General features: G+C 36.6%; 1 protein-coding gene across 8 annotated transcripts in view; it reads left to right on the top strand.

Moving 5' to 3' along the window:
* The window catches only part of PTAR1 (protein prenyltransferase alpha subunit repeat containing 1), a 49274-nt gene that overhangs the window by 5056 nt on the left and 17351 nt on the right, over positions 1-26867 (top strand). For 4 of the 8 annotated variants that reach the window (XM_055578279.1, XM_055578278.1, XM_055578284.1 and 1 more), the window contains exons 2-5: positions 2829-2998; positions 14451-14517; positions 22512-22616; positions 24742-24955. In XM_055578279.1, the coding sequence (XP_055434254.1) occupies positions 2829-2998; positions 14451-14517; positions 22512-22616; positions 24742-24955 (556 nt within the window). Of the gene's footprint in view, positions 1-2828; positions 2999-3036; positions 3225-14450; positions 14518-16320; positions 16377-22511; positions 22617-24741; positions 24956-26867 lie in introns of all 8 variants that reach the window. The other 4 variants (XM_055578283.1, XM_055578282.1, XM_055578280.1 and 1 more) reach the window with 4 other exon arrangements.

The raw sequence follows: 26867 nt of genomic DNA, 5'->3' as shown, positions 1-26867 counted from the left end.
TAGAAATATAATGTAATACTTCCATTTTACAAATGAAAAAAAAAATGGAGGTCTGCTGGGGCCTAAATGATAGGAGATAGAGATAATGATATATACAGAGAGAGATGTATTTATATCATATTGACAGAACTAGGATTCGGACGTGCATCAGAAGGAAGTCAGAGGTAATGTTCTTTTGGAGAGTCAAGAAGCAATAGTCTTTGAAAACTGTTTATTCGAATATAACACTGAAGTGCACTGATAATCAGCATTTCAGTAGCAGTTATTGGCCACCTGCTATATCCAAGGCATTCTTGTTTTGTAAAAGTATTTCTTGGAAGAATAGTAGCCAAACTAAAGAAATGTGTTTTTTATTTGTGCAAATGGTTCTGTCCTTTCATTTAGGTACCAAATTATTTGTTGGACATTTTATGTTTGGTGTCGTGAACAAGGCAGGTTTTTACATTGTGAATTTAAGTAAAAAATACTCCCCCAAAATGGACTGTACCCAGAAGCTAGAATTCTTTTATTCCTGTTACTCTAACATTCATATTGACTTTTGCAGCTTTTTAAATGTTGTAAGTGGTTGTTAGATCTTAGAAATCAGACTTTCTTGAAATAATTACACTGAGTTTATTATTTTTTTTACTATAAGTCTATTTGTTTTTAAACAAATATTTTACATAGTAACACCTGAACCCCAGAAAATATCAGCAATTCATACATGTATTTAGTCAGTTATAGACCATGTGGCTAGTTATCCCAATAGTGAGTTAGATTAGATTTCATATCACCAAATACAAAAATATATTTAGAAATACAGGACATTGGCCTTAGATGCCCTCAGCGTTATTGCCCTATTCTTCCTAAAAACCTTATCTATATTACTGGAATGGCAAAGTGTGTTAACATTTTGTTACAGATATTGACACAACTCCCCAGCAAAACCATCAGCTTTGTGTAGTCTGGGACCACCTTATTTTATTCATTTTTTGCATTTTCAGAACCTAATGCAGTATCTAATTCATTGTAGTATTCAGAAGATGTTTAGGTAATATTGGCATAGTGTACCAAAACGCCCTGAATCAGCTGAGTCAGTTGTTAGGACAAAAAGCCTTAGGTCCCAAAGACTTCTTGGGAGTTAGATCAGCTTGAAAGAATAGTGACTTGCAACCCCTAGCACACCGTCTTTTATTGATATATCCCTGTGTCACTAAAGAAGTGGTCAGTAGAAAGTAGGTTACTTCTGAACTATGCAGTTAAGAGTTTCCAGGACGGATTTTATTTTAGTTTTACAGCCTCCCACCAGCTTGTGATGGTGACCTAACCAAAAAAAAGGAGTCTTGTCTTATAATCTGTAATCGAACAAGTTTCCTCTTTGAGTCTATCAGCCAACACACTTTTGGCAGAGGAAGCCAAGAGTATGATAGATAATGTCACACATAAGCTCTGAAAACCAGTTCTTTATTCTGTTTTTTTAAAAACACATTTAAAAAAATCTGCTTAGACACTCTAAAAGTATTTATGTCAACTGCTTTTGTTAAAAGGTTTCTTGTTATTCATTAATTAAGGGAAGAACATACTGTTTGAGAAAGGATGTTTATAGATGAGAACTGTAAATTCTATATAGTTGAAAGGCATGTGTACAAGTTTTACAAAAACATTTTGGTGTTTGTTGGTTCATTTACTATGTAAGTCAACTGCCCTATGTATTGTTTTTTTTTTTTTTTCCCCACTTTTATCAAATTTTTAAAAATTTATTTATTTTCTAGCTGAAGGATAATTGCTTTACATAATTTTGATATTTTCTGCCAAACATCAACATGAATCAGCCAGAGGTATACATATGTCCCCTCCCTCTTGTTTGTTAAATCTCTGCCAATAATGTAAATTTTCAGTTTAAGTTGAGGTGAATCAAGGGATTTCGAGGCCACCATAGATGAAAATGATCAAATCTTGAAATATTTGTGGTTTAACAACATTTATTAGCATATTTTTTTATTTTAGAAATGTGTAAAGGATTATAAAGAAGACAAAAAAATGGTTCACAGTCTCACTGATAATATAGTTTTATTAGTGATTTGGCCTACATATATTTGTTAGCAGGCAAGCATAAATACATTTTGACATTTTTAAAAAAACAAAGCTAATATGTACAAATAATTAGAAAATTTAAACTATATAAAAATAAAACCCTCTCCCCCAAAGATTCTTGGTATCCTTCCAAGAAAATTTTTAATGCAACTCTGTATCTTTTTAAAAGATTATACAAAGGAAAATTTTAATGCAACTCTGTATCTTTTTAAAAGGGCTTTGTGCTGTACACTGTGTTTGGCATTTTGCTTTTTTTGTTTCATGTATCTTCGCACCCTTTCCATACCAGCATATGCAGACTTACCTCATTTTTTTTTTTACCACTGTATCACATGGATGGCCCATGTTTATTTTACCAGTCTTATATTGTTTGATACACATTTAGAGTATTAACAAGTTTTATTGCAATGTTGCTATGAATATCCAATGAATTCCTATATCTTGGCATAGGATAATTTCTGACCAGTAGAATTGCTGTGTCAAAGTGTATATGTACTTTAAAAATTGACAGATATTTTCAAATCTCTATTCAAAGATTAGACCAGCTTTCATTCCTGTCACTACAAGTACAAATAGTATTTTTTCCATGTTCTTGTGAGTATTAGGAAATTTTTAAATTCTACCAATCCAGTGGGTGAACTGAATATTTGTAAGAAAAGGAAATACATGCACGTTTTTAATACTCTGTAGGATTTGAAAATTTTTTTAAAGTTAGTATTCTTACCTTTAATTCTTTTTATGTTTTACATATTAAGAGATGAAATTGGCCTGATCCCATGTCCTGAAGCTAGGTATAACCGGAGTCCCATAGTCCTGGTTGAAAACAAACTTGGTGTGGAGAGCTGGTGTGTCAAGTTCCTTTTACCGTATGTCCACAACAAGCTCCTTTTGTACAGAACAAGAAAGCAGTGGCTGAACAAAGATGGTAAGTACTGAGACTGTCCTTTTTCTTTGATTTTTCAGAAGCAGCATGAAGTATTGTAGGAAGAACCCTCTGTGATGTTGACATTCCTGGATTCTAGTTCTGGCTTTTTCATTCATTGACTGGGCAGGCTCTTAACTTCTCTGTCAAATGAGTTTGGACTCATCACTCATTTTCGAATTTTGCATCCATTGTGATTCTCCGGAAGGTGCTTCAACCATGGTGCCAGGTTCCCTACTTCTGAATTTTTTTTTAATGTACTAGAGTCATTTGTAAGGTATTTGAAGAAAATATATGACTGAAAAAGGTTTGAAAATTTGTGAAGTGAACTCTAGTCCCTACAAGCTCTGATTCTTTGGTTTCTAATCCTTAAGTAAGTTATGAGCAACAGAAGTCATTTAGTAACAGTTCATGTGAGATAACCAAGGTTTGATGGTGGTGGTAATACTGTGAAGCGGCTCAGTGGTTTACGGTGGTGCTGTTGTACTGTGATCCCATGTTCTGTGCTGAAATGAGCAAAAGAAAACCACCCCAGCCTTCCTTTCTTCTGCTTCTCTGCAGAGAAACTTCTTTGCTGCATCAGAAAATCCCTGTTCATCCCACCTGGTGTCTTTTCCTTGTTTTCCCCCTGTGTCTGATAAGTCGCTTCAGTCGTGTCTGACTCTGAGACCCTATGAACCGTAGCCCACCAGGCTCCTCTGTCCATGGGATTCTCCAGGCAAGAATACTGGAGTGGGGTGCCATTTCCTTCTCCAGAGGCTGCTAAGCCTACATGTACACAAATTCTGTTTATATTTTAGGTAAAAGAGAGACCTGAGTTCTCACTTTTTTGGAGAATACTCATCCAAGATCATATTCTTGACGATTTCTGTAAAGCTCCTTTCCCTTCCCACATACACCAGTACCTTAAATGTCTTGGTATGCCTGGTGGCTAATTTTGAATAAAAACTGTGTTCCTTAGAGAATTTTAATTATAAGTTCAGTAGCCATTACTACGGGCTTACTCATACCAGAAGCTGCTCTAAGTACTGTGGAGGATAAAAAGATGCATAATACATGTTTCCTTTACTCAGAAAGCTTCCAGTTGAATGAAAAACAATCTCTTAGTAGAGAACAGTGTTGCCAAAAGTGACATATTGATTTCCTTGTGTTCCTCTTGGCATTGTCCTTAATGTATTGTCATTACAGGTTAATAGCACTTTCCCTGTTTAGACCAGTAGGAAAAAGAATCTGATTTGACGATTTAATGTGAAGTATTTTCTACTTCCTGTGTTTCAATCAGTTAGTCCACTGATATTTATTTATTAATTATAAGGCTATGTCTAAGTTTATTAAGTTTATGGCAAAAATTTAAAGGCATAGGTTAGGCATAAATTTAAAGGTAAGACATTGATCTGTTGGTAGATCCCCTTTCATTCTCCATTACCCTACTGTAGTTTTCAGTGACATTAAGTTACAAAGTAGCACCATGTGAATCCACGAAGTTGTTGTTATTTTGCCTAACAGAGCTATATTGTGTATATTCTGGCACACAGAAATGTATAATCGAGCCAATACATAACTAATTCTGTATGGGGAAGACAAATGATGATCTTGTGTAAAAGAAAAGTATGAATTTTTAGTGTCAAAGGCTATTGTTTCAGATCATTAGCTTTTGCTCGTTGATGTGTTCTAGCCGAACCTGCCTTCTTCCTGTAGTCTTCCAAGTTCTTGTCTCTGTTTCCCTGTTTCTTGTCTTTCAGGGCAATGCACTGTAGGCTTTGCTAAATCATCTTATCATGTAATTTTATCTTGATCGACCCAGGAGAACCCAGGTAGAAGATCAAACAGTTAAGCTCACTCACATGAATAGCTGACGTCTAAGATTTGAATTCTGATGCAACTGTGCGTGTATACAGGAGCAACTTGGTTTTATCCTAATCTGTATCCTCATGGAAGTAGTTTTCAATTTCACTTTTTGGGGAGCAGGGACAGCATGGTTCAGTGAGGTGTCATATACTACTTAGGTTTCATATTGTATTGGTAAAAATATGGAAGTGAGTTTCTGATTGACCAGAAAAGATACCTGAAAATGCAGACTGACTAACATAGAAATACTCTGCTAAACTTGGGAACTGAAGAACACAGTAGTGAATTTTACTAAGGAAAAAAGTTAAAAATATTAGGAAAAAGCAGTTGTTTCATGAAAATGTTATACTTTTAAAACTGTTTTTGTAGATATACATGTTTAAGAACCACATGAAGAAAGCTGACAATTTAAAAACAGTTTCAGAAATGTCAGTGTCTATGTGATTGATCATGCCAAAATCCTAGGCATTTCCCCTAAGAATGTAGTCTTTAACTGCAGGTGACCTTTATTCTGTAGACATAAGTTTTTCCTTTTATCCAAACTGAATTCATGTTCTCATTAATGTGCTGAATTCCTTAGATGTTTGGAAATCATCTGTATTAGTCAGGATTCTCCATAGCAACAACCAATAGAAAAAATTTTACATATATGTAGAGTTTTATATGTACAAAAAACAAGATTGGTTATGACAAATTGGCTCACATGATTATGGAGGTTGAGAAGTCCCACACTCAGCCTTCTGCAAACTAGAGACCCAGAAAAGCTGGTGATTTAATTCCTTGAGTCTGAAGGACTGAGAAGCAGGGAATCCAATGGTTTAAATCTCAGTCTGAAAGCTAGAGAAGATAAGATGAGGTGTCCTATCACAAGCAGAGAAGAAGCAAAACAGGGCTGAATTCTTCTGTTTTCCTCCTTTTGTTCTATTCAGAAACCCCAACAGATTGATGTTCACCCACAGTGGGAGGGCTGTCTACTGAGTCTGCAGATTCAAATGTTAATCTCATCTAGAAACACCCTCACACTGATGTACTCAGAAATCATGTTTAATAATGTTTAATCTGTGCACCCCAGTCACATTTAACCATAGTTTAACCAAAACTAACCATCACAGCCTCCCTGATTAGTAACTTAGAAACTAATATTTTTTAAAAGTGTCCTGCAGTAATAGCCATGTTTGGTTTGAGAGAGGTGAGATACTGTAATTCTAATTTATGAAAAATCCATGACAAACAGAAAGCAAGGGAGCAGTCCATAGCATCGGAGTTCTGACTTGGTAGTCCCATACTCTATCCCCAAGTCACCCCTTCTCTCGTCTTTTGCTCTTTCCTCTTTCTCACAACACCCTCTGTCAGTTCATCACTGAGCTCTCCCTTAACCCTTCACTTCTTTTTTTTTTTTAATGTATTTATTTTTAATTGAAGGATAATTGCTTTACAATATTGTGTTGGTGCCTGCTATATATCAACATAAATCAGCCATAGGTGTACATATGTCCCCTCTGTCTTAAACCTACCTCCCACCCCATCCCACCTCTATAGGTTGTCACAGAGCACGGTTTCATCCGTTCACTTATTTCTCATCTGGACAAATATTATCACCTCATAGCTAGTCTACCCCATTTTTAGTCTCTCTTTAATCCGTGTTCATCATACCACTAATGAAGCATTTTAAACAACACTTGTTAGAAACACAGTTTGGAAGATTCTTTTCTGAAATATCTATCTTCTTATTTCTTGATGTCTACAGGGTTAAGGTTGAGTCATTCTCTGCGGCATAGTATTCAAGGGCCTTCATGAACTGTCTGTACGCTACATCCCCAGCTTTTTCCTCTTTTATAGTCAGCATCAGCGGTTGTAGACTCTCAACCCCGCAGGCTGAAGCCAGCCCACATGTTTATTTAGTTTCAGCTTATATAATGTTGTTAAATTTTTAAAAATTAATCGGATTAACATTCTAAATGGTGATGAACTTTTAAAATTAGGATGGAAATCTGGATTTCTCTCTTCACTTGAAACATCAGAAGTGTTGGGTATGTCCATTTTTGCATAGCTGTGGTTGGTTGGAAATCATTTGTTGTTGTTCAGTCACCCAGTCATGTCCGACTCTTTGCAAGCCCGTATGGACAGCAGCATGCCAGGCCTCCCTGTCCCTCACCATCTCCTGAAGTTTGCCCAAGTTCATGTCCATTGCATTGGTGATGCCATCCAGCCATCTCCTCTCACGCCCTCTTCTCCTTCAGCCCTCAATCTTTCACAGCATCAGGGACTTTTCCAACGAGTCAGCTGTTTCAACCAGATGACCAAAATACTGCAGTTTCAGCTTCAGCATCAGTCCTCCAACAAGTATTCAGGGTTTATTTTCCTTAAGATTGACTGGTTTGATCTCCTTGCTGTCCAGGGGACTCTCGGGAGTCTTCTCCAGCACCACAGTTCAAAGGCATCAGTTCTTCAGCACTGTGCTTTCTTTACGGTCCAGCTGTCACAGCTGTATGTGACCATTGGGAAGACCATAGCCTTGACTATACGGACCTTTGTCGGCATCATAGCTTCTGCTTTTCTTGACTAGACAAGCCTATTCCAGTTGACCACAACTTCCCATGTCCTTCAGACACTGAGGCAGTATCATTACTACTTACTAGGTTTGCTTTGTCTCTTTTTTGCCATTTGTTTGAACCCTAGAAACGTTTGAGTTTGCAGCTATTTGATATACATTCCAGTTATACCACTGTTCCATTCTTGGACTTTGCTGTGTACCACTGCCTTAACTCCATGCCTTTGCAGAGGTCAGGTTCAGGTCTAATGTTGTTATTGTTGTATTTGCTAATACACACACATGTGAAGCATCTTGACTACTCCAGGAAGCAATAATTACTCCTCTGCACTCCTGTGGGAGTCCTTATTCATAAGGAATTCGTAGTAGAACGTATCACACTTTATTGTAGTTGGTTATTTAAACAATGTTTTTCCCAGCTAGGTTGTGAGTTTGTTAGAAAGAAGGGTTGTGGCTTGTCTTTATTTATTCATCACTGTTAATATAGCTGGAATCAAGATTACGGGGAGAAATATCAATAACCTCAGATATACAGATGACACCCTTATGGCAGAAAGTGAGGAAGAACTAAAGAGCCTCTTGATGAAAGTGAAAGAGGAGAGTGAAAAAGTTGGCTTAAAGCTCAACATTCAGAAAACTAAGATCAGGGCATCCGGTCCCTTCACTTCATGACAAATAGATGGGGAAACAGTGGAAACAGTGGCTGACTTTATTTTTCTGGGCTCCAAAATCACTGCAGATGGTGATTGCAGCCATGAAATTAAAAGACCCTTACTCCTTGGAAGGAAAGTTATGACCAACCTAGACAGCATATTGAAAAGCAGAGACATTACTTTGCCAACAAAGGTCCGTCTAGTCAAGGCTATGGTTTTTCCAGTAGTCATATATGGATGTGAGAGTTGGACTATAAAGAAAGCTGAGTGCAGAAGAATTGATACTTTTGAACTGTGGTGTTGGAGAAGACTCTTGAGAGTCCCTTGGACTGCAAGGAGATCCAACCAGTCCATCCTAAAGGAAATCAGCCCTGAATATTCATTGGAAGGACTGATGCTGAAGCTGAAACTCCAATATTTTGGCCACCTGATGCCAAGAGCTGACTCATTTGAAAAGACCCTGATGCTGGGAAAAATTGAGGGCAGGAGAAGGGGACAACAGAGGATGAGATGGTTGGATGGTATCACCGACTCAATGGACATGGGTTTGGATGGACTCTGGGAATTGGTGACGAACAGGGAGGCCTGGCGTGCTGCGGTTCATGGGGTTGCAAAGAGTCGAACACGACTGAGCAACTGAACTGAATGTGTTCAGTAGACATTTGTCAAATAAATAACAAGAATTTGGTAAGCAAGAGGTTTTAGCTTAGTCTGGCTATTCGGTGACGTAGTCTATAATAATGAAAGGGTCTTTCTAGTATTTACCACATAACCTTACCTCAAGCCTCTCTTGTTGTGCTAACCTGCATGTATTTTAGAGGAAAGATTAATCAGTCCATGTTGACCTTGGATTTATTTTTCGATGCATGGAAACATATCTCTCTCAGAAACAGTTGTCAAACCCAGTGACCCATACCAGGCGACTGCTCACCTTGGGCCATTTCTAGAATGCAGTGGAGCCAAGAAAGCATATTGATTTTTCACTGATTGTTCTATAGCATCCTTGCATCTTCTTGTTACAGGTGAAATTTAGCTACTTCTTTTCCTGTGTATACTGTACCCTAATTCATTTTTTCCTTGTGATGTGATGATGAGCCAGTCATATATTGGAGTGAGTGTAACACGAAATAGTTATTTCCTGGTATATGTTCTGGTGTTTAGATAGAGATCTGTTTAATTTCAAGGGACTGTAGGGATATCAGTAGCTCACATCTTGGTATATAATTGATGAAATATAGAGTCAACTGTTGATTTTTGCGTGTTTATCTTTAGATCTTTGGTTCAGCCCTTACTGGAAGACAGCAGAGTAATGGTAGACAGTGTGCTAGATTGGAAGGAGCATCTTCTTTACGAGAAACATATCTGGATTTAGACTCAATTTATTAGCACACTGAAGTCATTTAGCAGTGACGTTAGGCAAATAACTTAACCTCCTATTTCCACACCAAAAGAAGAGAATTCTAACAGATCTCAGGGGGTTGTTGTAAGAATCCCATGTGAATTAAAGCATCCAGCACAGAGACTGGCATGCCATAGACTCAAGAAACACAGGTTTCCTTTCTCTCATTTATCCAGAGCCAGTAGAAGAGAAGAGTAGAAAAATACATATAATACAGGAAGGATTCTTAATTATGTCCAGTATTTATAACTTAATTATTTCTCCTTCCTTGGCCCTTTCCCATTTCAGATATTCTATCAATACATCACCCACACCTCTTGGATCTGACTGGAATGCTTTCTAAAAGCAGTCCCATCTGAACTTGAGTCTTAAATCAGGAAGAGTTAGCAGTTTGCATTGTATTTAGAGAATAAGTATGTTTAGAAAATTGGGGCAGTGGGGTGGTGGTTTGAGAGAGTGCTCAGCATTCACTGCTCAGCCAGCTTAAGAGATTCTTTTCGTCCCTCTGGTGGCATCCCATGCCAGTATCGTTTATAACTGGGCTAGATACAGGCTTTCTAACAGGAGTTATCATTGAGTGCTTTCCCTGTGCCAGGTACTGCTCTAGCACTTCATGGGCATGAATCATCTAATACCCCTATGAGATAGCACTATTAGTAGCTCAGTTTTATGTATGAGGACAGCACTAAGGCACAGAAAGATTAAGTGATGTGCCTAGGAACTTCCCAGCTACTAGTAGACCTGGGCTCTGAACACAGCAGCTGCTGTTGCCCTCCAATAAAAGAAATGTTACTTTGATTAGCCTTCTTCTCTCTCCACACAGCCACAAATTGAAAAGTGGGGACATGGGTATTTTCTGTGTTAGTTTTTGCCTGTGCTGCTATGGGAAGTATCTTGTGGAGGATGAACTCATCTTCATTTATGGGTTGCATTAGAAGTATGAACGAATAGCAACTACGATTGATCATGTACACGTATTTTTTAATGCAGAAAAGGAGAGTCTCAGAAACTAAATAAACTAAATACCAGTTTATCATATTATCTGGGTACAAAGAAGAAGTGTAGTAGATTTTGAAAAACTGTGGACTTGAAGAAAAATTCCAGAGGCCTTCCATCATGTACAAACATTTTCATGTAGTCAATTAATAACCAACTGGTTTTTGGTTATTGCTTATCATACAAGTTTAGAAATTTAAACTGTTTCATCGTGAGAACAACTGCCTCCTTTTTTTCTTTTTACTTCTGATTAATTGATGTTGAAAAAACTCATTTCTTGGTAAGTAGCAATGGTGGTTAGTTGAACAGATATTTATTGAGTCAAACCACTCTGGAGAAATGGGACGAATCTCATTGCTTACAACACTAAGGTTAATGTTATGATCCCCATTTTACAGATAAGAAAACTGAAATTCAAAGACATTAAGTTACATGGGCAGTAAGTAGAGAAGTTGAGATTTGAACCCAGGCAGAATGGCTTTAAGGCCTTTGCTGTGGGCAGACATGGAAAATTTTGGGGGCGGAGACCATATTTTTTTTCATCTTTGATGATTGAATGGCTAATTTGAAGATGTATTAAAGAGGACCTGCATCCAAAAAATGTATAGCCTCATTAAGAGAACAATATTTATATGAGGTTAGCTAGGTAAGATAGGGAGAAGGAAGTGGCAACCCACTCCAGTATTCTTGCCTGGAGAATCCCATGGACAGAGGAGCCTGGCAGGCTATAGTCCATGGGGTTGCAAGAGTCAGACACGACTTAGTGACTAAATCACCAGGTAAGATATACACAAAACACAGAGATGAAAGACTGCTTTCAGCCGAGTAGGTTAGGAAGGCTTCCTGTTTTAAAAAAAAAATTGTTATCTATTTTTGGCTGTGCTTGGTGTTCGTCTCTTTGTGTGGGCTTTCTCTAGTTGCAGTGAACAGGGGCCGCACTTCATTGAGGTGCGTGGCCTTCTCATTGCAGTGCCTTTTCTTGCTGCAGAGCACAGGGTCTAGGCATGCAGGCTTCAGTAGTAGTGGCTTGAGGGCCCAGTGGTGGACACGAGGGCTTTGTTGCTTCGTGGCATGTGGAATCTTTCCGGACTAGGAATCGAACCCATGTCTTTTGCATTAGCAGACAGATTCTTCCACTGTGCCACCAGAGAAGTCTGAGGAAGGCCTTTATAAAGAAAGGTGCTTTTTTTTTTTTTTTTAAAGTTCAGGGATAGGAGGACACTTTTGGCAGAGAGAATAGCAAGCAGATAAATCTGAGTTAATAGCCAAAGAAGAAAAGGTAGGCAGGTGGGCGGTACGTTTAGGGAATGAAGGGGTTTGGAGCATAGCACACGAAGGGCAAGTAATGGAACACCAGGCTGATAAGGAGATCCGGACCAGATTCTAGTTTCCAGGTATATTTCTCCACATCCTGAGCTCTAGTCACCATGTGGAACCCATAATCTTTTAAAAGCAGCCTGTGTGGGAAGGTCCCTCTTTACAAAGCACAGTCTGCAGTGCCCTTTACTGTCTTGACTCATTTATAGTCTTTCCTGGGTACTCCACTGAGAATTAATTGCAGCTGCTTTGGTGGTCCTCACAATGTGGTATATGTTTTTCAGTTATTTTAGTTTGCCTTCTAACTGTTTACATGTTCTCTCCAGCCAAAGGTTAGCTTTCTATAAGGCAAGATCAGGTCTTCCATTTCTCATAATATCCATTCTTTCAGTCCTGTGGCCCAGTTGAATCTCTGCACATAGTTAATACTTGGAATATTTTGGAATTAAAGGAATAATGGTATAGAAAATCATATTTAATTTCCCTGGTAAATACTAAATTAGTGCCTAAAAGTGAAAGAAGGAAGAATTTTATTAGATTATTCTTTACGGACATATTGACATTATATAGTATATACATTGATGTAACATAGTAAGTATTAGTATAGACCGTGATACTTATGATGAGGAAGGTAAAGGTCAAAAGTAAAATGTGTGCTAATCCTACCTTTTGTTGCTCGTTTAGTAAAGTTATAGTACATTGTGAACATGAAAGTGAATGTTGCTCAGTTGTGTCCAACTCTTTGTGACCCCATGGACTGCAGTCCATGGAGTTCTCTAGGCCAGAATACTGGAGTGGGTAGCCTTTCCCTTCTCCAGGGGATCTTCCCAACCCAGGGATCGAACCCGGGTCTCCCACATTGCTAACAATAAGTGTTCATCTTTTACTAAGATGATTGAGAATAGAATAACTGATTTTAGTGTTCACTAAAATATTTTTAAATGACAATAGGAATGTGTTTATGTGTATTTACTCTTAGATTTTTAAATTTTCTCTTTTATTCAAACACTGAGAATATCCCAATTATTTATTGTAGACAAACATTTCATTTGCAGTTATTAAAAGCAGTCAGATACAGACATTGCCACATACTAATTGACTCTGGGGAAATTGCTTAAACTCTCCAAATGTCAGTTTCCCTATCTATAAGGTGGAATAAAGGTATCTTGGATTATGATTGTGAGAATTAAATGAAATAATGTGAATAAATAATAATTTACTTGGTACACAATAATTCTAAATAATTATAACAGTTTTTATTATTTTATTTACTTAGCATTTAATATGAGCTTGCTAGAGGTTATTGTATTTAGTATTATGGCTAGCTTGATCATCTTATCCTAAAATTCTCTTTTTCACTTTTACTAAAATGAAGATGATATGTCTAAATATTATTGACTTTGTGTTATTAAATATAGGTTTATGAAGGTTATTTAAGATCATGATAGATATATAATGAATATGAATAGACTATACAATGAAAATAGAAAATAGTAAACAAAATGAAAAGATGTTCATATTAATAATTATAATTAAAGATTAGATTAAAACAAAAACAAAGTATAGTTTTTTTTACCTGCCACATTCATTTTTTAAAATATAATTGTATAAATCAGAGTCATAGGGACACAGGTATACTATGTTACTCTTAGCGATATAGATATAGATATAGTTCATTTGGAGGACAATTTGGAAATGCTTACTAGGAGCCATATTGATATTTATATTGTTTGACATAGCAGTTCTGCTCCTGTAAGTATATCCAAAGAAATGAATCTGCGAGACAAAAAGTGTACTTAAAATGTTTGTGATAATACTATCCATAAAAGTAAAAAGAAAACAGGAAACAGCCTAAAGAATAAGATAAATGATAAAATAATTGTTATGCAGTTAAAAATGTATTGGGCTTCCCTGGTGGCTCAGAGGGTAAAGCATCTGCCCGCAGTGTGGGAGACCCAGGTTCAATCCCTAAGTCGGGAAGATCCCCTGGAGAAGGACATGACAACCCCACTCCAGTATTCCTGCCTGGAGAATCCCATAGACAGAGGAGCCTGGTGGGCTATATATATAGTCCATGGGGTCATAGAGAGTTGGACACGACTGAGTGACTTCACTAAAAATGTATACTGTAGCAGTATAGGAGAATGCATATAAGAAATAATGTTGAGTGAAAAATGTAGAACAAATTGTGAATTTATCATTGCTATAACTGTGTAAAAATGTGTGTAAAAAAGAATAATTTTGCAGGGGAATGTAAATGAACTGTTAACTAAGTTGAATTATATGTGATTCTTTTTCCCTTTTAAAAATTTGCACAGAGTTAATTCTTGAAATATTTGTGAAATTAAATGAATAGTGATACAGAAATTCTGTTTTTTTGTGCCCAAAACTACTAACAGAATGAATAGGTTAGTTTGATTATTCTTTGTAGACATAATTTCAGTGTCAACTTTTAAAAAGTTACACTTATTGTAAGTAGAAGAAAATCTTCATATCTTTGTACCTGAGGATAATCTTCTCCTATCTCTGACAGCTTAGAAAAATGTTATCATTAAAATTACTGTGACATGAAATATAAGTATAATGTGAGATATATATATATATATATATAAAATAAAGAGGACCTTAAAGAGAAGTCACATCTTCAAGGATAGGACTATTTGTTTTTAATATGACTTCTCTTTATTTTAGAATTGATAGATGTCACATGCACCCTGCTACTTCTAAATCCAGACTTTACCACTGCGTGGAACGTAAGGTACGTCATTCTCATCAGTGATAAAATGAAATTGTTGAAATATCTGAAGACATATAAGACCAGGAATTGTTAGCGTTTTGAAAAGTGAAATATAAATCACGTATTCATGGCATCTTATACTTATTTCTTCTTTATAATATCTCCATGACAATTCTAATACACACTTTACTCCTTTTTGCATGTTTATGTCTATTCTCCCTCAAATTCATGAAAATATAAATTTTCATGTTGAATTATAGTATACCATCTGATACATGCTTTTAACTTCCTTTTTTTTTAGTGGGGGTAGAGGGAATGAGTATAATTGTTTGGATTATAAAGTGTTGGTTAGTGTATCTGAGAAGCACAGCAGTGCAATGGAATGTGTAAAGGTAAGCTTTAAAGGTCACAAACTGTTAGGTTAGTCACATTGTGGCCCCTGTGGGCACATCTCTCTCCACTCAGTATTTTGGAGAGGAACCACATTTTATGAGTGTCTTAAGTTCTTTAATTCTGATTGTTGTAGCTTTAAACACAGAATACATTATAGAAATATTAAAATTTAGACCAGGTTTATTTTTTTTAATTTTCAGTTAAACAGTGTGTATGGTTTTTAAAAATTGGTGGTTCTTTAGACTAACACAAGTTTTCTTACAAGAAAGCAAGATACAAATGATAGATAAATAAAAGTAAAGTCCTGTTGAACATTGTGAATTCATTTAAAATTTTCTTGTAGGAAAGAGCTGTAGATTATAGCTCTTTATCTTTAAAGATGACTTAAAGAATGCTTTAATTTTCTGTGAATTTTAATTCCAAGTTAGTGTTTTATAATACCTACTGAATTTTATATTTGTAGCTGGTTTTATTTAGGTAACTTCTTGATTTTTTTTAAATTTTCTTTTGACTAATGATCAGATGTTTAAAGAGTAAGCAAGGATGGAATGTGTTAGAAGGTTTTAAAAATTTACAAATTTTAGAATTCTCATTTTCTTTTATGGGAAACTCCAAGTAAGGGAGTAGACTAAATGTTTTTGAGTGGCTACTCTATTCCAGGGACCATACTACAACTTTATACATTATCTCATTTAATCCACACAATACTTGACAACATTTATTCATCAAATATTTATTGATTAACTACTATGCTAGGTCCTAGACACAGATGATACATTTAATATGAGAGAATGAAGAGGGTCAATCTTGACTCGGGTTTTTGGCCTGAGCAACTGAAAGGTTGAAGTTGCTATTTATTGGAATGGGGATGTTTGGGAGAAGAGCAGAGGGGTGTGTGCTGGTTGGAAGTCAAGAGTTCAGTTTGGGACATGATAGGTTTGTGTTCAAGTAGCTGTGTGTGACTAAATTTCAGGTGAGAGTTCTAGGCCAGATATAATTGGGAATCACTGGAAAATGTATCATAGTTAAAGCCTTGAGATTGTTTGAGATACCAGTAGTGGGTATAGATATTAGAAAAGAACCAGTCCAAAGACTAAACACTGGGACCCTACAGGCTTCTGGAGCAGTGCAGTTCAGTATAGTAGCCTCTAGCCACGTGTGGCTGTTGAGCCTTGAGATACGACTAGTCTCCACTGAGAAGTGCTGTAAGTGTAAACTACACATCGGGTTTTGAAGGCTAAGTAACCCCCCAAAGTAAAATATCTTTCTTATTAATAATTTTATATTGATTACATGTTGAAATTATAATATTTTAAATGTATTGATAAAATAAAATTTTACTTTATACTTGTTTTTAATGTAGCTGTTAGAAAATTTTAAATCACATATATGGCTCACATGTATGACTCACATTATATTTCTGTTGGACAGCCCTGTTCTAGAGTTTGCGAGATGAGGAAGAATCAACAAAGGAGACTTTTAGGAAGGTACTATAAACTTAAAACTGAGAGTTTTCTTAAGGGTAGAGACAATGTCTTCTTTTTTTTCTTTTTTTTTTTAATTTCCCTAGCCTCTAACGCTCCAGTGCCTGGTATATAACAGATTCTCAGTTTGCAGACTTGGCACTGAAAATAATTAAATTCAGTGAAAAAGAATGAGTGTAATAGAGAAGTGGAAGTACCATTTTTATGTTCACATATTCCTCATCATTACAGAGGAATCGAAAATCCTCCCACAAAAAAGGATTTTTATTAGCATAATGTATATACACAAAATAAATACATAATTCATTGTATATTCACAGCACAGTTTAGTGGTGAAGAACCTAGTTCTTAGATGTATGGATCTTAGTCCTAGTTCATCAGTTAACTAGCAAGCAGTTGACTTTTGACAAGACTTTTAACTTCTCAGTTTTAGTTTTCATATTTTTGAAATAAAAGATCTGAATAAGGTGGTTTTTTTTTTTTTTTGTATGATTCTTTTGGTCTGTGTTTTGATTGTGTGTGGTTTAGTCTTATGAAGGGAAGTTGCTCCATAAATCTATCTTTAATGATGTTAATATCTGTTAATCTTGAAGCTTTTCTAGTAAGGTGATTTAGTAAGTTTTGTGGTACATGAGTAGGAAGGAAATCGTGATTTAAAAAAAAATCCATTGTAGATATGTGTTCTAGTAAATTTTAATTTATATTAGTAAGATTGACGTACAAAGACATAGAATCATGAGTATATTTTGAGCAAAAAACGAACAACTTTGAAAGTAAACTGATCTAACCCTATAAGGTCTCACAAATCAAATACTCAGCATTTTATGTCTGATTGTTGGTACATTTCTTCTGATGTAACTTTGGGAAGCATTGAATGATTTTTGGCTGTATTTTATAAACAGCTAAAAGATTGTGTAACACATCAGTAGTTGTTGCAGTCTTAGGGAAAAAATACAGACAAGAATAAGTTCTTGAGCTGATCTGTAATTATAGTATATGATGCATATAGTTTAAAAATCTGGCTGGTGCTAGAAAAAAATGACTAGTACTTTTTTTTTTTGCTTTGAATTTGCTTTGAAAATTGGTGAATTAATGGACGAAAGAGGTTGACTTCATAATAATGTCCTATTTTTCCTTCAGTCTGTGAACATAGAGTAAGCAAAACATCCTTGAGCAACTACAAGAGCTTGTGTCCAGGCTCCAGTGATTCATAGTCTTTCCTCAGCCTATTTAAATTGGTAGCTTTGTGCAGATTTAATGTTTTGTTCAGACACTTGCAGCGTGGAGACCTTGAGCAGATTACTGAATCTCCCCCAGCTTCAGTTTCCTTATCTGTAAAACTGAGGTAACTTTGGGCTGCACCATATGAAATCATCCTTTTTGTAGGTCAGAAATGATTAAGTTCAAATGTCCAGATCCTGGTTTCTAACACCATTCTCTAATAAAAGGAACTGGGCTTCTTAGAGGACTGACTGATTCTAGGACCAGGTCAGGAAATGTACCAGATGAATCTGGAATATCTTAAGAGAGCCAGAAAGTAAAGCAGTACTTTTGCTGGCCAAAGCTCAAACAATTTGAGCAATAAAATAATGTAATAATGGATTATTACAAAGTATAAAATCAATATCCATAAGTCCATGCTGATATAAATAAATGCTTGAATAAACAGAGACAATAGACAACTCTTCAGTACTGAAGAATTCCAAATAATTTATCTAGATAACTTCCCTCAAGGAAATGGAGCATATCTCTCTACTCCTTAAAGTGTAACCTTTTCCCAAAAAGTAGAGGGAAACAATCTATCATATGCTACCTAAGCCAGATATTCAAGGTCAACATCAACAGTGACAAGTCATGCTGATATTACATACCCCTGATACAAAATAATGAAGATAGCACTTTACCTCTGTGGTCCCCTCAAAACTCGCAACCGTAGTCTAACCCTGGAAAAAATATATAAAATACCTGATCAGTATTCTTCAAAATTGTCAAGGCCATCAAAAACAAGGTGGAGCTAAGGGACCAAGAGGAGCCTACAGAGATATAACAACCAAATATAATGTGATATCCTAATGGGACCCTGGAATTAAAAAAAAAGGACATTTGGTAAAAATGAAGCAATTCTAATTAAAGTATGGACTTCCAATACTAATCTATAAGTAATGGTTCATCAGTTGTGACAGTTGTATCATAATAATATAAAATGTTAATAATAGAAACTGGGTACAGGACATACAGAAATTCTCTTTATCATTCTTAAAAACTTCTCTATAAATTTAAAGCAATTCTAAATAAAAGGTTTAATTTTTAGAAAAACTGAAGTTGGCAATTTCATATTATTCAACATAATTTGGGATTTTTGTGAGAATTAAAGTAGAAAATATATGTAAATCACTTAACACTGTGCCTTATTCAAGAGAAGTGTTCAATAATTGGTGGTTTTTATGAGGATGACTTTTATTATTATCATCATTATTATTTCACACAATAACTTAAGATTAAAGAGTGAAAAAAAGGTGGCATATATTTAGTCAATATTTACTGTATACCAAGTACTGGGCTAACCAGTGGAGATTTAGCCATGGACATAATACACATGGCCCCTGGTTTCCTACAAATTTTGATTAGAGTGACAGCAGAGAGAACCCCTAATAGTTTGAGAAGGGAGAGAAAATATTAAAACTTTATAAAATAAGATAAACATTGCAGAAATATGCAAATAACAATTTGTAAACTTTAAGGTGTAAGTACATGAAATAACTAACTTCTTAGGATATTTAATTTTTCAATTTAACCTTTATCATGTTAACATGAAATATTTTAATTTATAAATTCTTCATTTTCCTATTTACGTATCTCATTAGTTTAATTCAATCTTCTCACATGGCTTATTAACATCAGTGACTTTGTCATCACGAGAACTATTTTTTTGAGTTATCTAGCACAGTTTTCTGGGCTTCCCTGGTGGCTCAGATGGTAAAGAATCCACCTGCAATGCAGGAGAGCTGGGTTTGATCCCTGGGCTGGGAAGATCCCCTGGAGGAGGGCATGGCAACCCCTCCAGTATTCTTGCCTGGAGAATCCCCACAGACAGAAGAGCCTGGGGGACTACAGTCCATGGGGTCGCAAAGAGTTGGACACAACTGAGCAACTAAGCACAACGCAGCACAGTTTTCCAGAGCATATTGTGCTTACTTACATTTAAGTTGTTCCAGATACAGTACTTTCCAAATTCACGTGTGACTGGAAATTTTATCTCAAGCTATATTCCTACTTGAATACATTAAAGTAGGTGTTTTCTGTTGGATCTCTAGGTTATGTGATTGCTGATAGCTATAACTTAAACCAATTACAATATTTCTTTTTAATATGGTCTTTTAAAAACTTGTTTATAATGTTCCAGCACCTACAATGTTCAGTCCTTCTAGGAATATTTCTTAAATTGATGGTAAAATTTTCCTTCTTTTTTAAATGATTCTGCCAGGCAGTCTTTTTAAGCATCCATCTATACCATTGATTGAGGTTGTTTCAGACTAAGATATCTTTACAAGTATAACTTTGTTGTTCAAAATAAAGAGATTAAGAGATGGCCCTTATTTAAGAAACTTTATAAAGATTCAGTTGTAGGGTAACTTCCTCTTTTCTGAAGAAAATTTTATTTCCTCTTATATGTATAGATATATATGGGCTTCCCTGGTAGCTCAGATGGTAAAGAATCTGCCTGCAATACAGGACACCCAGGTTCGATCCCTTGGTTGGGAAGATCCCCTGGAGAAGGGAATGGCTACCCACTCCAGTATTCTTGCCTGGAGAATTCCATGGAGTCGCAGAGTCGGACATGATTGAGTGACTGACACAAACACACATAGATATATATGGGAATATAGGTAGGCAGTTGTAAGTAAGGAGAGGTTTAAATTTAGTAAATGGAAATTTGGCTTAATGTAGTAAATTGTCTACAGTAGCAACTTAGCAGCAGCAGCAGCAGTGGTGTTTAAACTCTAGTGTGGCCTGGAGGACTGGTTAAAACACATTGCTTTGCCCCACTGGACTTTTTGATTCATTGTGCCTGGGTGAGGCTTAAATTCCAAATGATGATGATATTGCAGTTTGGGACACTATTTTCAGAAACAGTGTGCCTACAAAATATTAAACAGCTTAACTTACATAGAGTAGCATTTTTGCCTTTGAACAAAACATTACATATTTCAAAAGAAAAAGGATCTAGAACTAGAAAATTAACTGGCTATTGTGATAAATATTCCTTTGATGACATAGATTTCCTGTACCTTTAAAGAAAAATAGTCAATAAATCATAAATCATTTTTTAAAGTAGCCATAAACCTTGGTATCACTTCAAACTATTTTACAGAGTTAAGTTACTGACCTGAAATAAAATTGATTGTAAAGTACAAGTATTTATTATCATTATTTAGTATTTTCATTAGAAAGGAAGTTCTTTTCCTTATCAAATAAGAATCTCTTGAGAAGGAAATGTATTGCGGTATTTAGGAACTAAGTCCATCTAAGTAGGTGAGATATATGGTCTGGGCTCTGGTTTTGAGATTAACGTCTCTAAAATAAATGATGAGCCCCTACTACAGGAAAGACATTGTAAGATTAATAAAAACTAGCAAATGACCTAATTTTATTATAAAACAATAGGTAAATTGAAAAATTGAAGTGTAATCAGTAATTGAAAAATTGAAGTGTAATCAGTAATATCAGAGCTTATTATCAAAAACTTACCTGAGAAATTCAATCTAAACTTACATTAACCTGAGAAATAGGTGAGGCTCTCTTGCATGACATAGTTTATAATTGCACTGAAGCTTTGAACAGTTTTAAAATAACAAAAAGTTCATATTCCTTTTACTTTTGTTTATATTTCAAAAAGGAATGGTCTAGTGTATCAGGAGCCATTCAAGTATTTCTCCTGGTAATGTCTTTTGGAAACTTACCCTAAGTAGTAGTACAAATGAAGTTATAAGCACAGAGGTTTTTGTTTCAGAATGCCTGCTGCTGCTGCTGCTGCTAAGTCGCTTCAGTCGTGTCCAACTCTGTGCGACCCCATAGACGGCAGCCCACCAGGCTCCCCCATCCCTGGGATTCTCCAGGCAAGAACACTGGAGTGGGTTGCCATTTCCTTCTCCAATGCATGAAAGTGAAAAGTGAAAGTGAAGTCGCTCAGTCATTCCCGACTCTTAGCGACCCCATGGACTGCAACCTACCAGGCTCCTCTGTCCATGGATTTTCCAGGCAAGAGTACTGGAGTGGGGTGCCATTGCCTTCTCCGTCAGAATGCCTTGAGAATAGCAAAAACTTGAAAGCAACCTGAAACGTCTAATGATAGGGGGAAGGGTTGTTAAATTATCAGATAGCTACTGAACAAAAACTACGCTGCTGCTGCTGCTGCTGCTGCTGCTAAGTCGTTTCAGTCGTGTCTGACTCTGTGCGACCCCATGGACTGCAGCCTACCAGGCTCCTCCATCCATGGGATTTTCCAGGCAAGAGTACTGGAGTGGGGTGCCATTGCCTTCTCCGAACAAAAACTATGTAACCATTTAAAATGTTTAAAGATTATAAAGAACTGTGGAAATAATTCTCAAGATATAAGAACAGAATATAAAATCACATGTTAAAATATAGATGCATAGGAAGAAAGGTAGAAGGGAAAAATTCAAAAATAAAGTTTGTTAGGATGGCTATTGAATGAATGATTTTTTTTTTCCTTACATCTCAATCCAATGTGTTTGTTGTTGTATGTGTGGTTTTGGTAATGAACAAGACCATATCGAGTCCTACTTAGGAATAGAATAATTCTTGATTAGTATGGGATCTGCCCTGCATATACTGATGTCAGGCCTTTTAAGTTTTGGAAATGATACAAGCCAGAAAACTCCTTTGCCCTCTACCAAATAGACAACTAAAGTTCCACTGCTGATTTAAGAGCTTCCATTTCTGTTTTTTAATTTATTTCAAGATTATGGGAATACATTCTTGATTACTGTGTGTAACATTTAAGAGAGTTTTATTTTTTTAATTCTTGGAAATTTGCTTCACAATGAGGTTATATTAATAGTCATGCAATTTGTATAGAAAAATAAAGTAATAGTTCTTTTTATTTTTCTTTTACAGGAAAGAGCTGATCCTCTCAGGTACTTTAAATCCAATTAAGGACTTACATCTGGGAAAACTGGCCTTAACTAAGTTTCCGAAGAGTCCAGAAACATGGATTCACAGGTGTGGTTAATTTACACCATGGAATTCTTAGGGCTTAGAACGGGTGGAGGAAAAAAAAACACAGAATATGAAGCAGGTCACATACTGATTACTGAATTCTGAAGTCAGATTATATCTACATTCAAGCCTAGATGCCATCAGTTTCTACTTAGGTGATATCTAGAGATTATTTAATCTCTTCAGGCTTTGGTTTTAGCATTTGTAAAATGAGAATAATAATTACATCTATCTCAGAGTTAGTGGTTGAGTTTTACTTGAGGTAATGCATGTAAACACAAGCACAGTCCTTGACATATGTTAAATACTTAGTAAATTTTATGTTATTACTAACTATCTGAAGCAGTTATGGAAATTGCACTTAGATATTCAACTATAATGAGCAACTTGAGTTTTAATTAAACTTGGATTTAATTCAATCAGGTGTGTTTGGTAAAAATGGTGGTGGTGGTGGTTATGGTTATTAAAATCAACCAAATAAAGGCAACTGAGGTGAATGGGGTGTAGACTGAATTAAAGTTGCTAAGACCATAAATGCAAAGAGTATTTTTAGGTTAAAAGCTGAGGCAGATAATCGAAGTGCATATAAGAACTCTTTTCAAAATCCTGGCTATCTGGAAGAATTTTACTCTAGGATCACACATAACATCTTTGACTAAAATGAGATGGTCTGGGCTTACTGTTTGGGGTCAATGGGGAGATTCTCTGAAGAAATCTGTTCTTAGTTTATTAAGCCACTTTTAACTTTTCTTAAATCCTGAGCATTTTTAGGATCTTAAAGTCAGTTTAAGGTATCTTAACTGTAACCTTGCCTTTGGCTAGCATTGTAGAGCTGCTGGTGCTAAGTCACTTCAGTCGTGTCTGACTCTGTGCGACCCCATAAATGGCAGCCCACCAGGCTTCCATGTCCCTGGGATTCTCCAGGCAAGAACACTGGAGTGGGTTGCCATTTCCTTCTCCAGTGCATGAAAGTGAAAAGTGAAAGTGAAGTCGCTCAGTCGTGTCCGACTCTTAGCAACCCCATGAACGGCAGCCTACCAGGCTCCTGTGTCCATGGATTTTCCAGGCAAGAGTACTGGAGTGGGGTGCCATTGCCTTACCCGAGCATTGCAGAGCAGCTGCTTCCAAATGATGCAATTGGTTGTACTTTCTCCCTATTAGAAATTGGGATAGCAGACTACAGAGAAGTGTATGATTGTGTGTATGGAGACTAGGAAAGGGGTGATGGTAGAGGAAGGGAGTTATTACTAACATAGATGTATCCATCGATTTATTGACTTGTCTAAGGTTTTATAAAGCAAGTTTTGGTTGTTAAAAATAACATTATTTGAAAATGACAAAAGTGAATTTTGTTACTCAATTTCCTGCATCCTGGCTTGAAAATTTTAATCTGTAAAGAATGCTTTCTTATGAGAAAATATTTGTAAAAACTAAAGACAGTAAGTGGTTAGAGGCACTTTTGAGTGCTTTTCATTTAAATGTATGCTAATAAAAATCTTAGATAAGGGGAAAATTATAGATGAAGAAATTTAAAACCTCCATGATGGTTTCACTAATTATATTGATTTTTTTTTCCTTCAAGATTCTATGCTATAATATAGAAATTTTGCTTTATAAAAGCTTAATGCAGCTTCTTCTTTGCAAACACACAAAGGGTGAGGCATGCACATATAATTAAAAGTGAACTGTGCTTCTTTTGAGTATTTACCAGCCAACAATTAATATCACGCCTTCCCATACACACAGTACCACCAATCAGACACACACACACAAACATTCCTGTTGCCTTTACATTTCCTTGCCAAATGAAGTTTTGGAGTTGTCATTTTCAAATTGATGACATTTTCTTTTTGACAGATGTTAACATTTTAGAATGCTTTTTCTATAATCTTTGTCCTTTATCCTCACCCCCACCACCCCTCCACACCCCGCCTACATCCATGGTGCTAAAATTATTATCATTAAAAACAAAAACAACTCTCCCCCTCAAAAAAAGACCCTTGAATACTGGGCATTACTTTGCATTGTCTATGAATAGAAATTAAATTGAGAACAAAGAGAACTCTGGTTGTTTCCCTCTCTGGTTTATTTTCTTTACTCATTTCTTGCCCATATGTTACCTTAACAGGCGATGGGTGCTACAACAGCTAATTCAGGAAACCTCCTTGCCTTCCTTTATGACCAAAGGAAACTTGGGAATAATTCCTGCAGAAAGGACACAGCAACTAATACGAGAAGAGATGGAGGTCTGTGGTGAAGCAGCAGGGAGATACCCAAGCAACTATAATGCCTGGTCTCATCGCATCTGGGTTTTACAGCACCTGGCTAAGCTAGACACCAAGGTAGGGTGTTATTTTGTGTCCCTAGGCACATGTCTGTCTGCCATTTAAATCATCTGGTAGTATGTAGTAATTCCTTCTCAGAGGAGCTTTTAAAGAGAGAAGTAGAGGAACTAATGGCCCAGTAGCCCAGAGAGGATTCCAACAACTGATACCTCGAGGGAAACTGGCAATTTAAAACAAGTTTGCATTCCTCACCGGCACAGCTTTGGCACTGTTTAAGGCTAGTGTACTGGTAGAACAAAGAAGGTTTAAGCAGTAAGGAAGACTGAGTATAACTCGTTTTGCCCTGAAACAGGAAGAGATGATTAAACTTGATACAATTGAAATTGTTCTTTCTTGGTAGCCTTTTGTTATGTGACTTAATGTGCTAGATCAGCTGGCTGCCTTTTCACAATCTCTTCTCTTAGGGAGGGAGATCTCACCCAGGTGTTCCCACACTTGACCGAGTCTGTAAATTACCTGACAATTCTTACATCCTACCCCACATCTACTGAATCGAAATGAGGGTAGGATTTAAAGATCAGTATTTTTCACAGGCTCAGGGGATTGTTTGGATGCAGAACCAGGTTGGGAACTGTCACTGCCTAATCCTTTTAGTTTAGAAATGAGGAGATGGAAGTTTCCAGAGAATTTTAATGGCTTGGACTCAGCCACAGTTGTATCATTTATTATTCATCAGAATGAGAGCCAGGTATCCCTGTACTCCTTCTTACATACTACAACTTCTCTATTTTTTCTTCACTTCTTATGGTATCAGTGCTTTAGAATCTAGAGTACTCTTCCAAAAGCTTCGCAGGCTTAAGACAATTTAAAGGAGTCAGAATGTCTCACATGGCGCTTTCAGATTAATGGGCTCGCATTCTCCATTTTTGCTTACCACCCCTTCCTGTATCTCCTTTCAGGTCCCCTCTCCTCTCTCTGTGTGCTAGCCAGAGACTCCTCCAGAATAAATAGGAGAGCTTTCACTTCTGAGGGATTTTAAGCCAACAATTCTGAAAGGAGAAGGCATTCTTTGCAGCTTACATGGCTTTGCATTTCAGGAGGGGTGGCCACCTAATGGAATGGAAAGAGAAACAACAGAATCACATTAACCCACCCAGGTTCAGATTCTGGCCCTGTTAGCTCTTTGTGTAAAGTAAGGCTTTAATGTTTTCATCTATAAGATAGGGGCTCTGCTGCCTGCCTCAGTGGATTATTGTGAAAATTACTTGTGTTAATGTGTATAAAGTACTGGGCACCTAGTAGAGGCTCACAGAATTCCTCTCTCTGCTCCGCATAGATAGAAAACTTAGGTGAAACTTGACTGCCGGCTAGGTCAACTCAGTGCAATTCATTCATGAAAAAAGTGAAATTTTATCGTTGCCAGACACTGTCCTATACATTGGATATGGCATAAAGACAAAAAGCTTACTACCAACAAATTGAAAAATCTAGTTGAAACAGATACTTACAGTTAAAAAACAGGGTAACACTTGCAGAAACTGAGGGAATTTTCCAGGCACATTGGGAGCACAGAAATGTCTCTGACTGGGCTCATTGACAACAGCTGCAAGAGGGAGCGATGCTACATTCTCAGGGGCCTGGAGCAATGAATACAAGTTATCTGGTGGGTATAGGGGATATGGAGTGCTTAAAGTCAGTCATCTCAGCTGCACAACTTGGTGTTCTTTGGGAGGTAGGGAGAGGGAAGGGGAAGGTTGTGGATAAAGGAAGGCAGAGTCTTTGAGAGCTCTTTGGAAACTTTCTTGCCTTGATGTGGACCTTTTAAAGAAGCAGTCCATAAATCAGAAACACAGGGCCAAGGTGGAATTCTTGGTTCCTTGAGACCATCTGTTGTTAAAGATGACAGCTCATACGTCATGTATGAACTCATCTGCCCTGGTCCACTGCTAGGCTTACATGTTGTCAGCCT

The sequence above is a fragment of the Bubalus kerabau genome, chromosome 4 (genome assembly GCF_029407905.1).
Source record: "Bubalus kerabau isolate K-KA32 ecotype Philippines breed swamp buffalo chromosome 4, PCC_UOA_SB_1v2, whole genome shotgun sequence".
Lineage (NCBI taxonomy): Eukaryota > Metazoa > Chordata > Mammalia > Artiodactyla > Bovidae > Bubalus > Bubalus kerabau.
Note: the sequence above shows the minus strand (reverse complement) of the source record. Positions and strands in the feature narration are given on the sequence as shown.